We start from the raw sequence: 18,080 nt of genomic DNA on the forward strand, positions 1-18,080 counted from the left end.
TTAAGTACCGGTGGTACCGAGTACCCGGTCAACCCCGGTTCTTGATGTGCTATCCGAAAGCTATCCTCTTCCAGTGTTGCCAAGTCCGCGGTTTTCCCGCGGAATTGGGCTGCTTTAACACAGTTGCCGCGGGTTGTTTTTCATGTCCGCGGGTTGAAAAACGACCCCATTAACATGATATTTAGCCCCTGGAATGCGAATTTTACCTGGGGAACCCCGCCAAAACATGCGTATTTTATCCTTGGATCGCGATTTTTAATGGGGGACCCCCTCGAAACGCGATTGGGTGGGTTTTATTGTGAAAACCTGGCAACCTCTTCTTATAAGCAGTGGCGACCTCAAGAGGAGGAAACACATCAAACTAACAAAACACCCCGATCAAGTTCAAGCAGGTAAGTTTCGATTACATTTTTAATATTTAGAGCTTCTGTTATGAATATTATTCTATATTTTAATTTGAATTTCGGATTGAAATAAACATCGCCGTTAGCTTATACGTAGTTAATCGTTAGCATAAGCGCGGCTAACGCTAATATAATGAGCATTAGAATGAATCTTGTTCATTTTGTTCAAAATGATTTCTTTATTTAATGCTCCTATAACTTTTATTACTGTAAAAAACAGGAGAACATAATGGTATTTACTATTTTTACACACCAGAGGCTTTTAAATGAACTGTGTAACCAAAATATGCGTGTTAGAGAATGTACAAATGTATGGTTAACAGTGTTTATGTCATATCAGTCCGTCAGAAAACGTTTTTTTTTTTTAGTTAGTTAGTTAGTTGTAATTCTTGGCTGAATATCTCTAGCAGGTTTTAAAAGCCCTTTAAAATTAAATATGAACACAGTTTGGATTAAATAAAAGTACAGTCAAATTTTATCTCCTGTATAGACTTTACTGTACAATGTTAGATCTAGTAACATCTTACAGTGAGTGAACAATATATTTTTAAAACATTCATTAATGTTTGTGAATGTTATTTAATACAAACACTTGATCATTCATGTTTGTTCATTGTGCATTAAATAATTTTAACAGATAGAACTTTGAAATTAACCCTAAGAAGAATAATTGCCATATAACTATTGTTTATTGTTAGGTTATGTTATCTAACAAATAAAATCTTATTGTAAAGTGTTTTTAATACTACAGTTTCCATCTATTTGATATACACTTAATATATGTAATCTTATCTAAATTTATTATAAAAGCTGAGGTTTGTTATTTACTGAAAAGTTATATTTTAGCTGGTGATCTTATGTTGATCTTATGTTGCATCAGGTCAGCAGAGCTCATTAACATTTAAATTAAAATGTTACAAAAACGTCTTGATCTGAAAAGAGCTGTTTTTGACAGGGTAAAAAAAAGTGTTTTTTACACAACCATTGAGAAATTTTAACCAAACTATGTTACAGACTTTTCATTAAGACCCAAAAGAATCATATCAACTTGTGGAAAATGGGCATCCTATGACCCCTTTAAGATATTTATTTTCTTAAGGAAAAATCACTGGAAAAGTGTAAAGAATTCATAAACGTGAAATGTTTGTCATGTTCTGACCATAAAGAGTAGTTTAAAACCACAATTATCGGTCTGGTTTCTTTCACTTATGAGCAAAAATCTGCCTTTAAACTCAAAAGAAATAAAGTTTTGAAATTTATCTTTATACTTATTGATATCAACAGATATGAAAAATTTTGCTGTGATAATTTTTTGGCCATATTGCCCAGCCCTAAGATACACTATTCAAATGTTTATTGTTTTCTTTTAAGAAATTGATATTTTTATATTCTGCAAAACTGCATTAAATTGACCAAAAGTGAAAGTAAAAACATTTACACTGCTACATAAGTTCTTTTTAACTTTCTAGACATCAAAGAATCGTGACAAAAATATCTGTTTTACTACAAAAATATTAGTTTTTAATTCAGTTGTTGTTGTTAATTAATATATTAGAAAGATTTCTGAAGGATAAGTTACACTAAACACTGCAGTTATGGCTGTTGAAAATTTTGCTTTTACATTAATACAATTTCATTATAAAATATATTAAAATGGAAAATAATTATTTTAAATTGAAATAATATTTCACAATATTTTACTGTATATTTGATCAAATAAATACAGCCTTAGTGAGCATAGCATAAGAGACTTTCAAAAAATATTTAATAATCTTACAAACTCCGAACTATAAGTATGTAGGCCAGGATCAAACCCTAAAAATCATTATTATTTCAGGAAACACATAAAATCTCAGTTAGAGGAATTGATTTGGGTTTTAAAAATTGTTACAGTTGTGTAACCACTTGCGTTATGCATGTCATTTCTGTTTAGCAGTTGTGCTGAGTTTGCCTTAGTCTTTAATATCTTACAGAACATGGCATAGTAAATGTGCTACACAAACCAGGAGCGGAGTGTCGATAAATAATTCAGGGAAATGTGTAAAGAAGGCTGTTGTATTCCACATTAACAGTAATGCTTAACAACCGCAATGCGCTTTGTACATCCCAAGCTTACTCTGCTGATGATTGCTTCCAAGGTGTGTTAGAATAGTGTGTAGAAGGGGTGGAGTAACTGAGCTTTTTTGCACGATAAGACCAATCGCATGAAGATCTACATGGCAGCCAATAACATATGTCACAACTCACGAGTTCAATGGTTCCCCCAACCCTTCCCTTCAGAAATGCCACAGGAAATGCAAACACATCTTGAATATTGTACAACTCTTTCTATAGTCCTTTAAGTGGCTGATTGTAAGAGGTGTGAATTGTTGAGAGTAGAAGCCAGAGGAACTGAGAATGTCCCTTTCACAGTGGTCAGTCCAACTCCAACCTGGAGGAAACTGTCACAGGCAACTTGCGAACTCTGTTTAACAATGAGTCATAAAAGTGAAAAGTTAAGTGACATGTGGCCAAGTATGGTGACCCATACTTGGAATTAGTGCTCTGCATTTAACCCATCCAAAGTGCGCACACACACAGCAGTGAACACACACACACACAGCAGTGAACACACACCTGGAGCAGTGGGCAGCCATTTATGCTGCGGCACCCAGGGAGCAGTTGGGGGTTCGGTGCCTTGCTCAAGGGCACCTCAGTCATGGTATTGAAGGTGGGAGAGAGCGCTGTACATTCATTCAGGTCCCCCCACCTACAATCCCTGCTGGTACGAGACTCGAACCCAGAACCTTTGGGTTATGAGTCCGACTCTCTAACCATTAGGCCACGACTTCCCCCTCCATAATGTGTATAATGCCATTTTCATCCTCCCCCGCCACCTCAAATATACTTCCGGTTTACAAAGTCCAATGTTATAACAACAGTAACAGTCAGTATGTGACCATAGGATACATTTCAGATGCAGAAAAATGTGGTCATTAAATTTAAATTAGACTATTAAAGTATGTACAACTTCTAAAGTAAAATTAGTGCTTGATCTCCATTCCTGCAGGGTCCAGCCTTAATAGAAATGTCTGACCTAATGTACAATGAAACTGAAGCAGTCTGTTGTGGTCAGATAACTAGAATGCATTTGATTATTCTATCAGTATTGGTAAAATATAAGCAAATCTTCTATGGACAGATGGGAACTAGAAGCTAAAAAAACACTTAAATATTAGCAGCTCAGATTAAGACTGGAAAAGCAGAGAATGGAAGCATTTAGCTGAAGTGATACAATCAGCTGACCGCTTAGTCGACTGTCTGTGTAGATATGAGCCTGGAATTAATGGAAGGGCTGCATATGAGATACGAAACAGAGAGCCATCACACAGGGTAAAAAGTATATAAATATTAGAAAAATATCCATACATCTCCAATCAAAACATGCTGACATTAGATCCAACAGTGCACCAACAGTTGAACTGAATTACATGAACTAAAAGCTTATCGACCTCTTAGATGTCATACTATTGGAGCCCTCTTTTTCATTTTAGCCTAAGTGGCCTGTTGGGATGCTGTAATATAGTGCATTAGTCTCGCTGTACTATAAAACATTTATCCAGTGGGACAATGTGATTTTGTACCAAACCAGTACAGCCTTTCCAGTTAACATCTTCATTAGAGTTGACTGAGAAGTAATTCTTATTAATTTTGAAATAGAAAACAAGTTCAGTTATTTTGTTCAGCAATACATAACAGCGGCCTTCTTAATATTTGCTCTATTTGATTATAAAATCAGTGTAAGAAGCACAAAGCTAAGTTATGTTAACAAAACCTTTGATCAGGCAAATGCAACAAGGGGAAAAAAATGAAAAAGCTGTCATGGGAACACTATGAGTAACATTACATGAATTGGAGATTGATATGAGTTAAGCATACAGTATTTGAAGAAAAGAACAAGAAAAAACATGCTGCCGCTAAAAGACAGTCTGCAAAGAAGGTTAGTTAACTTTTTGCAAATACTGGTTACATTTTTATAATTAATATTTCAAATAAACAAAACAAAACAAAACCAAACAAAAAACAGTTAAGTTAGAAAAGACCAAATGCAAAAGAGCTATAACTATTGTCCCACACTGAAAAGGTATATTACCACTTCACAATGCTCTTGAATGACAATTACAGTACCACCTTACGAAGCAATAAGAACCTGCTAAAATCAGAGACTCACTTGTAATGATATTAGCAGATAAAAAATTATATGGAATTAAGGGACCTTGTACTGTTTGTTGTGGAAAATCTACAGAATGGACCCGTTTCACATTTTCGGGGTTCTCAAAAGCGTAAGTCGTCATAGTTGGGAAAGCCAAGATAATATATAACACCTTTTTTTTTTTAAATGAGAATATAGCAAAGAAAATGCTAGATGTACAATGTTAATATTCACAGTCTGTGAAAAGGATCCATTATGTAGAATGGGGTCATTTCAGGATGTAAACATAAGGGCTGTACACCACTCAGAACTCACTAAATGCCTTTTAAATTCAAATTTAATTTATGAATTTGAATGGTCAATAACTGTCCAGAGAAAGTTTGAATGCTTGCTTGACAAACCTTATCTTAAAGTTTTGAATAATGTTTAAAAAGCCTTTCAGTTTGAAAATGTATATGCCTTCATATGCCTTTATGGTTATATGAATTATAACCACCAGATAGAGAAAATGCTAGAAAAATAGATAGATATGTTTTAACCCTTGTGAACCAGAGTGGAAGAACATTTAATTTTCCAGAATGCATTACCTGTGTTAAATTATTTTTCCTGTCATTCCAATTTAACTTCCTGTGAGGTGTGGTCAATTCAATTCAAATTCCAACTACAGAACTGAAATGGAGCAAATTCTTTAATTCTGGTAAACATGTCAGATAATCCAAAACATTTAATGATTATAACATGCTAGGGGTGGAGGATAGACGTTTGCGACGGCTGTTTAAATACTGTTGAAATCTGTGGAGCATTCTCCAAGTGCAGAATCCATGCAAGCCTACTTATCAGTATGTATCAATTGTTCAAAAACCCCTTATGATTCACCATGGAGCATGAGGGCATGAACTAGCATCCAGCTCCTAGATGTGAAGTATAGCCCACAACAGTCCCACATTTGCACAGGTCATTACAAAGGAATCAATTGTTTGTTCATATGCCACTCACAAATAGAATGCAACAAGCCAACACACTGTGAAACATGAACATAATCACACCATTTAACCAATGAATGTCAACTACTGTAAATATCATCCAGTGAGTAACAGACAAATGGCTTTGTGAGTTTGTGCCATGATGAATATAAGGCATCCGTGTAATCTGTATAAGCAAAGTGAAAAGAATAGCCCGAAGTTATTACCAGCTGCATACTATAGGAACAACATGGAGTCCACAATATAAATAAATGGAAAAATGTGCATTTTAAGTTCCACCGCTGTCCACACGTGCTTGGCTTCAGGGGCTTTCAATCAACCTCTAGCAATAATTAAGTGAGTTCATATGCACTGATTCCTGTCCATTTTTCTTTCTTATTAATCCAAACAGTCTTCCATTAAATATCAGTAAGTGTAGTGTATCATTGTAATCCATGTGGCGTCAGATATAATAGGTTTCCCAGCCAATGTTTTATAGGTATAGCCTTCATCTCATTATGAGCAACCATTTGTAATATTCTGCAGGCAGAAGGACCCTGTTTCTATGTGGGTTTCTATGACAGAATGAACGGTTGACATGAACAGCTTAACCTACATAACATTCTGTCAAAGGGAATTTAATAACCTCACATCTTTTGAACTGTTACTGTTAAATCACACATCACATTTAATGGCTCCTCTTTACATTGAAACAGTGAAACTATTAAATCTATTTCCTTGATTGCCACTGACAGCACATAACATAAATATGAATATGTCATTTAGTCCTCAAGCATTAAAATATTATGTTAATAAGAAATTACATAGCAAATTATGTTAGTTAAATGCTTGGCAACAAAAAAAAAAGCTATTGATGGTATTGGAATTTTCAAAAGGACAAAATTCATAAAATGATTCTGTTTTAAGAGGTTTCTGAACTAGAGAAAGTTTCTGAACTGGTTTCTAAATTTGTAATTAATCTTTTGATTTAAAACTTTACTGTGACTTATAGTCATTGTAAAAATATTGAGATATTACATTATTATTATTATTATTATTATTATTTTAAATATTGTTAAAATGTAATGTTTTTAAATGTATAAAAGTTTTTAGAAGTAAACAGTACCTTGATTATTATGAATGCAAATAAAATGTTTTCTGTAAACTATATGGCAATTCATACTATGTATACTTTTCAGGTAAATTATTATTAAAATTATGTTGTTTATAAGTAAAAATTATTAATTTAGTATTTTATGATAACATAAAAAACAAAAAAAAACATAAAATGTATGAACCGACTTATAATTGTTGAAGAAAGAGATTCTCAGAATTTAGGAACTACCACATTTTTTCAGATTTATTTAAAACGTTTTGTCTTACTGTTATCAGTTATCCACATTGGATCTACCACATTTTATATTACTCAGTTATTATTTAGTGCATTACTTTTCTGTTATGCATTATCCCAGCAGTGTTCTGTATTGCTAAAACTGTGTTCTGTCTTTATCAAAGTTGTTATGGGTAGTTTCATTTGTACTGCCAGCTAACTGTATCAGCCAGTCCAGTAACATTCAGATTTGAATCTCAAATAGGTTGTTTTATCAACATTATATAATTCAATGGCATATACAGTTATGAATTATACAAAATTAATCACCAAACTGCCATCCAGTTGAGACAACTTCCCCATGTGACAACTAACCACATACATACTTTGCATTTACACAGTGATGGCCACAGATCTTTATGCTTTGATCAAGCAATGTGTCTCCTAGTGATAACTACATTTCAACACGTTCTATCAATATCAGCAATTATGCTAGGCAACATGTTTTATTTAGAAGGCAGCTACATGCATAAGCCCAACACGAGGCAGAATGTGGCCATAGGCTACTGATGCCCTACAATGCACCAGTAACACAAGAACTGTCAATTGACATGTAAGCTATAGGGCCTACACCACACATGAACATCCACATCTAACATCTACCTCGCAAGGCCACGACAGCACTGTAAAGGATGCTATTGTACGTAGCCGCTACGTCTGTTTGTCTTACCGTATACTCCCTGGCAAAAAACGCCTTCAAATAGTGCGGCCAATAACCACAGGACAGCAAAGCTAACATCCATCTTCACGTTAGTCTGAACATATCCAGCTCCTCAGGCGGCGAACAGTTGAAGGCAGTACGTGCAGTCCAAATCTCCCACCTCGCGCGACCGTATCATCAAGAATCAGCTGAAGTGGTGTCAGTCAGAGATGTCTCACTGGTCATTTCTTGCCAATTCAATGCAGATGTTTTCACCAAATGGGTATAGGAGGAGATAAAAAGCTGTGACAGAGGAGGAGGACGAGCACCTTCAGAGCGGGTCTCCTCCTCACACCTTCGCCGGCATTAAACACCGACGCGACTGGCGAAAGTAAATGACAGCGCCATGGGAAACACGCGCGCTATTAATCCACTTCGACGTTCCCAAAAGACAACACTGCGGGATTTAATGCGAAAAATAACCAATAACCGGCGAGAGTGAGACCGCCGCTCTCATCCTCTTCGTGGTCACAGGATGCCGGTGAGGCGGAAAGGCACGCCGAAAAAAGCTGCTCCTTGCTGCTGACTGGAGCGCTCTACAGTAACACTATGATTCTTCGTCTCCGGCGGATAAAAAAAAGAGATGAATCCGTTATTTCATAAGAGCTGTGTGGACCAGCTTTACTTCTCGGAAGTCTTTGGCCCCGGTTTGGTGAAAAAAAAACGATGACACATGAACAGATGTGTCAGGATGCCTATTTTCAGGATAAACTCTAGACTGGATGAAATGTGAAGGGTGGTCGGGCACGCTGCGCCATACGTACTGCGCTGGAACGCCGGAGCCCAGCTGGCTGACTACGTCAAAGAGCGCGTGAGTGAGCGCACTCGGATCTCATTTGTATGAGAAGCACTCTCGCGCTGAGAACGTTCGCAGCAGAGCAACGTGAACTACATTAAAGGCCGCTAGTCTAAATGGTATACATGCTTTCTGGCGTTCGTTCGTGCGAATGATGTAGCTGCTATTAATTTCGCCGCGCATCCTCCTCCCCTGTCGACTTTATGACTATCAAATGAACGGGTTTCCTTCCATTACCAGCATCTCGATCGCAACAGCGTGAGTGGCTGTGAGGCTATGAAACGTTTTGTCATTAAGTCAGGTAATGTTAATTTGACAATATATTTGAGCTAATGAAATCTGTTAGTAAAACGTACTGAAGATGACACAGGTGGTGGAATAGAAGGCCACATGATGACTACATGTAGGCTATTCATCGCTGGTTTCACTAGCAACAATAAATGATCAGTGACACTGAAAATAATGCTGTAAACATGAACTACATAACTAAAATGTACCACAGAACACTCAACTGTACAAAACAAAAATAATAAGAAAAAAACTTTAAGAGAGAGAGAGAGAGAGAGAGAGAAGCAATACGAGAATGGCCAGTAATTATAAGGTCATTTATATTCTAAATGTTTTAAATTGATAAATTCATGTCATTAGAGCAATATTTTACTAAAAAACTCTAAATAATATTAATATTAAAACCGCTTTTACGGTGTTAAAAGCACGTCTTTTAAAGACTAATGAGGAGTTGTTGTGATGCAGGTTTAGTTATTTAAAATTGTGTCCATGTTGTTATGTGATATGTGTTGTTATTTGAGACTATGCTTGTTTTTATGTAATTTTATTGTGATATTGTGAAGCACTTTGGGCAACCTGGTGTTGCATTAAATTGTGCTATATAAATAAACAAACAAACAAAATACTTAATATTTTTTCCACACAAAAAAAATCACAATTTTAATGTTTTACAATGTTTTACAACAATATACACATTTTCAAAGTAAATTATAAGTTTAAACTTATAAAAAACAGCTTTTTGTAATGGCCTTTACAGAAAGCTACCATAACCATACAGTACATCTTGGTTATAATATTTATATTCTATATTAATATTTATATGAAACATATGCAAGTCATATGCAGCCAAATTATCAATTGAGTGCTATGCATTGCAATATCTTATTCAACCAGTCAGCTTTGTCAGGGCTTCCCAGCAACTGAGCATTTGTTGGTTAACGGTGCTGTACATATACTGCCATCTTCTGGAATAAGAAAAAAATAATTATTAAAGTTACATGAAAATTTAAGGAGAAGTGCAAAACAGGTGATTAAATTGAAGTGGTTGGGGGAAAAAGTTCTATAACCATAACAATTTTTTTTAGCAATCTGCACTTAACATTCAAACATTGTAGCTTAATATTATTAGTATTCTAAGAACTAGGAAATGACAGAAAATGTTATTGGTGGTCTAGACTTTATCTGAAACGACCACATGTACAAATCATTGATCACACAAGTGAAGTTACAAGTAATCATTACCAGTGTGTCTGTAGATTTTTAAGAAAAAAAATGAAGGCTTTTTAAGACCCTTTTTAAGACCTGCACAATTAAAATGCACCATATGATTTCAACAACTTTACAGTTCAAATACAGGTTTGACAAAAACAAATAGTTTTATAAAATGATACAAATGTTAACCTTTAAACCGTTTTAAGAAAAGGGATGATAAATGATAAATGGTTATACTTATATTTATTTGAAAAAATATCTATACCAAATTATAATTATTAAAATTTTAAATCTATATATTTCAAATGCATATAATCATTCATAATTTTGATTTATCTCTTTTGACTGCTCTGAAACTGTGAGTCTGTAAAACATGCAACGGCAAAACATTTTTAGTTTGAAACATCATCACATTAAACCATATAGTGATTCCTGTTTTTCCATCCCCAAATTTAAGACCTATTGAAATTATAATTAAGACTTTTCTTCACCATTTAAGATATTTAAGACTTTTTAAGGACCCGAAGGGACCCTGATTATACTGTGATTGGTTTCTTGAAGGCATTTTAAACGATTTTGTACTTTTTTACAACCTAAATAATGGAGCGCACTCCTTAGTGAGCCAAGAAGCTGGGCTGTCAGCCCACCAGCCCGGAGTTCAATTTGCATTTCAAGGAAGATGTATCTTAAGTGACAGATACTGTAACTGACAGACTAGTTCAGACTAGCTGCATTCGAGCGCTCAAACTCTGCCAAGCTAGTGAATTAGAGCACTACTGTTTTTTGTTCTGTGAACAACTTAAACTATAATCACATGATGAGACAACGTTACGTTAGTCAATTATTAGCCCATAGAGATGTTCAATTCCTAAGGAAGACATGTTTAGGAATGACAGCCAACGTACTGTATCTGATGACCTGGCTTTGCTCCATTAGACAAACATAATGCTGTTCACCATTTAGATGCTGTGTGCAAATCAAAAAATCAATAGTAGACTTGATGAATTCTCAGTCAGGAGAAATTTGTTGAGGACATTTGGAATCACAGTCTTACCTAATGCAAATTAATTCCTAAACACATCTTCACTAGATGTTTACTGCTCATTATTTTTATTTTATTTATTTTTATTTTATCAACTCTATAGCATGATTGGCTGACATAGTTTTCATACTGTAAAATCATCACAAAATGATTTGGTGCTCAAGAAACATTTCTAATTGTCAATGTTGAAAACAGTGCTGCTTAATAGGGCTGTCAAAAAAATTCAAGGAGCGCTCAAACTCTGCCAAGCTAGTGAATTAGAGCACTACTGTTTTTTGTTCTGTGAACAACTTAACTATAACCACATGATGAGACAACGTTACGTTAGTCAATTATTAGCCCATAGAGATGTTCAATTCCTAAGGAAGACATGTTTAGGAATGACAGCCAACGTACTGTATCTGATGACCTGGCTTTGCTCCATTAGACAAACATAATGCTGTTCACCATTTAGATGCTGTGTGCAAATCAAAAAATCAATAGTAGACTTGATGAATTCTCAGTCAGGAACTCTGAGAAATTTGTTGAGGACATTTGGAATCACAGTCTTACCTAATGCAAATTAATTCCTAAACACATCTTCACTAGATGTCTACTGCTCATTATTTTTATTTTATTTATTTTTATTTTATCAACTCTATAGCATGATTGGCTGACATAGTTTTCATACTGTAAAATCATCACAAAATGATTTGGTGCTCAAGAAACATTTCTAATTGTCAATGTTGAAAACAGTGCTGCTTAATAGGGCTGTCAAAAAAATTCAAAATAAAAATCCACATTCGAATACAAAAACATTGCATTCGAATTTTAGGTGTGTGTCAGACAGCCTTATCAGCGGCACGAGATGCGATGACGATGTAGGTGTCACTGCATTATAATATTTTTGTCAGCCTATCCAGTTAAACCCACTAGATGCGGTGCTGCTGCGTTGTTCATTAAAAATATTGCGGAAAAAGAGAACATCAATACAGAGAAGATCTTGTTTACGTCAAAACTAAACAAGCCTTTACACAGAATGCATATTTCGCGCATTTTCTAGAGGGACATCTATCACCGTTGCACTCGCGTCTTGCACAAAAGAAATGTTTAGAAAGCCATGTAAAATTTATGCAAATTTAACTTTGAAAAAACATATCTCGTGACTTTATGGCGGGGGTTTTTTCCCCACCCCACTGCAACTCATGTTTTAAATTAAAAATGTACTCTGTGTGATTGGCTTTCGGTCCTTTGTATTAAACTATGCATACATGCATGATGCTGTTATGTTTATAGTTGTTTAAGCAACTTAAGTAATTATAATTGGTTTATAAACATTATTTTAAACATTATGCACTTTATTTCTACCGATAGTCATGTTATCTTATGCTTTGAATAAACGTGCATTAGTAATATTTTGCTCGATGCGCCCTCTTGTGGCCTCAGGAGAGAAATCCCTAACTGAAATTGTGTATTTTAAATTCGAATATAATTTTAAAATACATTTTAAGCTGTCTCGTGAAACCTAAGTGTGTTTGTTCTCAAGGCACCTCTATTCATTATAACTTTAAAGTCTAAAAAATCCTTTATTTTCTCCGCTTTTGTTTTTGGAATATATTCCCTCAGTTGGAGTATAAAAACAAGAACAAAATCACTTAAATTTCACCAGAACAGATGGAGAATAGCTGAAAATATTACAGCAATCTCCTAAAGAAACTGAACTGGATAGTAGCAGCATTTTATTCTCAACTAATCTACCTCTAGGTCACCTTGTTAAATTTGTGAACACACAAAATACCTTTAAAAGGAATTTTTTTATGAATACTATTAAGTTACATTAACTAAAGCCTATACGAATGATCCAAATTAATCTGAAAAAGCAAGAATTATACAGACTTCATAAAAGAGGCAATGTTCTTACATCAAGGCCTTAAATCACTTAAGTTGTGTACATCAGCTCAGTGTCTATCCTTTCAGATGCTACAACTAAGCAGTGTTCATTAAAAGAGGTTAAAGATCAATTTGCATTTCAAGGAAGATGTATCTTAAGTGACAGATACTGTAACTGACAGACTAGTTCAGACTAGCTGCATTCGAGCGCTCAAACTCTGCCAAGCTAGTGAATTAGAGCACTACTGTTTTTTGTTCTGTGAACAACTTAAACTATAATCACATGATGAGACAACGTTACGTTAGTCAATTATTAGCCCATAGAGATGTTCAATTCCTAAGGAAGACATGTTTAGGAATGACAGCCAACGTACTGTATCTGATGACCTGGCTTTGCTCCATTAGACAAACATAATGCTGTTCACCATTTAGATGCTGTGTGCAAATCAAAAAATCAATAGTAGACTTGATGAATTCTCAGTCAGGAACTCTGAGAAATTTGTTGAGGACATTTGGAATCACAGTCTTACCTAATGCAAATTAATTCCTAAACACATCTTCACTAGATGTCTACTGCTCATTATTTTTATTTTATTTATTTTTATTTTATCAACTCTATAGCATGATTGGCTGACATAGTTTTCATACTGTAAAATCATCACAAAATGATTTGGTGCTCAAGAAACATTTCTAATTGTCAATGTTGAAAACAGTGCTGCTTAATAGGGCTGTTCAATAGTAGACTTGATGAATTCTCAGTCAGGAGAAATTTGTTGAGGACATTTGGAATCACAGTCTTACCTAATGCAAATTAATTCCTAAACACATCTTCACTAGATGTTTACTGCTCATTATTTTTATTTTATTTATTTTTATTTTATCAACTCTATAGCATGATTGGCTGACATAGTTTTCATACTGTAAAATCATCACAAAATGATTTGGTGCTCAAGAAACATTTCTAATTGTCAATGTTGAAAACAGTGCTGCTTAATAGGGCTGTCAAAAAAATTCAAAATAAAAATCCACATTCGAATACAAAAACATTGCATTCGAATTTTAGGTGTGTGTCAGACAGCCTTATCAGCGGCACGAGATGCGATGACGATGTAGGTGTCACTGCATTATAATATTTTTGTCAGCCTATCCAGTTAAACCCACTAGATGCGGTGCTGCTGCGTTGTTCATTAAAAATATTGCGGAAAAAGAGAACATCAATACAGAGAAGATCTTGTTTACGTCAAAACTAAACAAGCCTTTACACAGAATGCATATTTCGCGCATTTTCTAGAGGGACATCTATCACCGTTGCACTCGTGTCTTGCACAAAAGAAATGTTTAGAAAGCCATGTAAAATTTATGCAAATTTAACTTTGAAAAAACATATCTCGTGACTTTATGGCGGGGGTTTTTTCCCCACCCCACTGCAACTCATGTTTTAAATTAAAAATGTACTCTGTGTGATTGGCTTTCGGTCCTTTGTATTAAACTATGCATACATGCATGATGCTGTTATGTTTATAGTTGTTTAAGCAACTTAAGTAATTATAATTGGTTTATAAACATTATTTTATACATTATGCACTTTATTTCTACCGATAGTCATGTTATCTTATGCTTTGAATAAACGTGCATTAGTAATATTTTGCTCGATGCGCCCTCTTGTGGCCTCAGGAGAGAAATCCCTAACTGAAATTGTGTATTTTAAATTCGAATATAATTTTAAAATACATTTTAAGCTGTCTCGTGAAACCTAAGTGTGTTTGTTCTCAAGGCACCTCTATTCATTATAACTTTAAAGTCTAAAAAATCCTTTATTTTCTCCGCTTTTGTTTTTGGAATATATTCCCTCAGTTGGAGTATAAAAACAAGAACAAAATCACTTAAATTTCACCAGAACAGATGGAGAATAGCTGAAAATATTACAGCAATCTCCTAAAGAAACTGAACTGGATAGTAGCAGCATTTTATTCTCAACTAATCTACCTCTAGGTCACCTTGTTAAATTTGTGAACACACAAAATACCTTTAAAAGGAATTTTTTTATGAATACTATTAAGTTACATTAACTAAAGCCTATACGAATGATCCAAATTAATCTGAAAAAGCAAGAATTATACAGACTTCATAAAAGAGGCAATGTTCTTACATCAAGGCCTTAAATCACTTAAGTTGTGTACATCAGCTCAGTGTCTATCCTTTCAGATGCTACAACTAAGCAGTGTTCATTAAAAGAGGTTAAAGAGGAGAAGCTTGTTTTATGCGGATGCTTATAATGAGTGAATCCCATTAAAATACAAAATGTTCTGATTAGAAATATGTTCGTATCCATTCACTCCCTCGTGTCAAGGTTCCTCAGCTTCACATCACAGAAGGGCTCCCCATTAACAGGCAGTTATGTGAGCTTGCCATTGTTGGATGGACGGAGCTAGTGATGCAGCATAATGACCTGGACAGCTCTGAGATTTTTAGCGAGCGGCTGTCTCGTCAATCTCAGCTCACCACTGCGAAGGCTAATTTTAACCTGGCGCTAATTTGCCTCAACTATCTGACAAACACTGATTTCTAACACACCCTAATTAACCAGTAACATGGGCCACTACACCACATGTGCAGCTGTCATGTCTGTTGTGTAGCTTTGTAAGGTGTCTAGCTTAAGCTGAAGTCCAGCAATTAACCTGACACACAAAAAAGTCTCCTGCTACAGTCATATGTATTCACTTTAGTCGACATTGGGCAATTTTGCAGTTGCATAAATTATAATTAAATGATGATTTTAATTAAATATATATTTTTTGGTGGTGGATAAACATGTACCACACACATTTTAAAATCTATTTATATAGAAAACTGTTATTTTAAATTGTAATAATACATCAAAATTTTGCTTTTTTTATTGTATTTTAAATTTAAAATTTAGCATTTGTGAGTTTCTTTCAAAAACATTGAAAATGAAAAACTCACCATTATTTCTGTTGATGGTGGTGGATAAACTGTACAGACCGTATATAGTCCAATGCCACTCAAATGACTGGGGTGAATTTTTTTTTTAAGAAATTGATACTTTTATTTAGCAAAGATGGATTTTAAATGATTAAAAGTGGCATTAAAAACATTTGTAATGTTACAAAAGATTTCAATTTCAAATAAATGTTGTTCTTTTGAAATTTCTGTTCATGAAAGAATCCTGAAATCTTGAACTATTATATTTATTTTATTTGTTAATTATTTTTAATAATGAAATTACATAATGCAATTAAAATTAAATAGTTATTTTTATATAAATGTAATAATTATTTTAAATTGTAATCATATTTCACAATGTTACTGTTTTACTCTATTTCTGATCAAATAAATGCAGCATTGGTGAGCATAAAATAATTAACATTAAACATTAAATCTGACTAACTTTACTTACAGTTGTGGGACTTAAACAAAATCAAGTAAGAAGCATTGGTGAAGGTTGTGCAACAGAGTGAAACAAAGTGGAGAACAGCTCAGGGTTTCTCCCTTAAATCTCACGCTTCATAGACTGCTTAGCATAGCATGCTGCTTTAGCTGATTACCAAGTGCACTGTGGTTTCTGTATTCAGTTTTTTTTTTAGACTTTTGCAGTTAATTCTACATGCATTTGAATATAATTTTCCCCCCAAACTTTAGGTCTTTTAGCACTTTTACATTTGTGGTCTCAGAAATGTTTTGTGAAATGTTTTGTGGAATTTTGTGGAAGTCAGTTTTTTGATCAATAACATTCCAGAGAATTAAAAACGTTACATAAACATAAACCTAACAAATTTGTAAAACGGGCATCTCGATGCCTCGCATTCAAATGCAACATCCTACTAGACTGCTGTGGGATTACAAATTTAAGAATCTGTTCAAAATATGCTGATCCTATGTTCTGACACAGCATCACATGAAAAACTAAGGTGAAGTACATTGTATTTAGCATTTAAGGTAAATTTGATGACATCAGACAAATTATTCTCTTAAGCAAAGTTTGTAGCAAGAGGTTCCTGTCAATTCATGTTCTCTTATTATTAGTCAAATGAGCCAGATTACTGAGACTATCACCTTTTGTTTGTAATGGCTCTTGGTGCCTTTGCCCCAGTCTTTGAGTAGTTATGCTGATTGGATTAGGACTGGTGAAATGGGGCAGGTTGCTATACCTGAATAATTCATTTGCATGCTTTGTTTAAGGTCATCACCCAGGTGCTTTGTCTCCATTTCTAAGCACTGCCCCCTAAATGCATATAAACTACAATGTATCACTGCCTTAGTTAGACTTGGATGGCTGCAGCATGCACAGCGAGTCCTCAATAAAGAGGAACTTCTGTATGAAAGCTATCCCAACGTCTCTGCTTCGACGAGGAAAAAGTTTCATACAGTAGCACAGCATTTTTGAATGATTGTCTTCATGAATTTGTCTGCTTCCATATTGCATGTTTCCTCTCACTTGTAAAATATGCTAGCAGTTATTTCTTCTAGTTCTTTAAAAGCAGTTCTTCATGCGTTTCTGCTCGCATATTTTTAAATCTGCTTCATTGAGGTTCCAAATAATGGCTCATTGGCTTCGATATAACACCTAGAAGCTGGGGCACCGCTAGCAATTTTGGGCCTTATGAAAGAATATGAGGTTGGGCCCCCTACTGCACCAAACATATACTATATTGCCCAAAGTATTGGGACACCCCCTTCTAATGTAGTACACATCTTAATGTTTAAGCACATGGTTACTCATTGCGTGGCTCGCCAAGCTTTAATTTGTGGCTAGTATTGCAGTAAATAATGCGATAAGATCATGCAGTCAATACAGATATTTGATAAAATCATTCAAAACAAACAGGGCTACAACATAACCCATTAAAAAATTCACACCGTGTCTACACCGGACACGACTGGCACGACACGACGTGACAAACGACAAAGTCCATTTTAATCAGTGATGTTCTGTCTACACTGGATGTCTACACTGGATGCAGCGTGATGCATGTGGCATGTAAACTGATGCCTCGTTCTATTTATGACGAACTGTACTGACACAATATTCAAATGATTTGCAACGGTCCCTTTTTCGCATAGCCCATGTAGACATGGTCAGACAGTGTCTGCTCTATTACAAATAATTTATATACTGTATATATATATATATATATCTAACACAGGGGCATTACAAGATGTAATATAGCCTAGAAAAGATATTTAAACTTACTCTGCCCTTACGT

The 18,080-nt window shown here is 34.7% G+C and overlaps 1 protein-coding gene across 1 annotated transcript in view; it reads right to left on the bottom strand.

The window, feature by feature from the left end:
• Positions 1-8,395, bottom strand: part of LOC107582447 (MAM domain-containing glycosylphosphatidylinositol anchor protein 2-like) — a 187,093-nt gene extending 178,698 nt beyond the window's left edge. Inside the window, exon 1 of the mRNA XM_016268294.1 lies at positions 7,619-8,395. Coding sequence (XP_016123780.1) covers positions 7,619-7,691 — 73 coding nt within the window. The 5' untranslated portion in view covers positions 7,692-8,395. The remainder of the gene's footprint in view (positions 1-7,618) is intronic.
• Between the last annotated feature and the right edge of the window lie 9,685 nt (positions 8,396-18,080).

Source organism: Sinocyclocheilus grahami, unplaced genomic scaffold, assembly GCF_001515645.1.
Source record: "Sinocyclocheilus grahami isolate Dianchi unplaced genomic scaffold, SAMN03320097.WGS_v1.1 scaffold4.1, whole genome shotgun sequence".
In the NCBI taxonomy this organism is placed as follows: domain Eukaryota; kingdom Metazoa; phylum Chordata; class Actinopteri; order Cypriniformes; family Cyprinidae; genus Sinocyclocheilus; species Sinocyclocheilus grahami.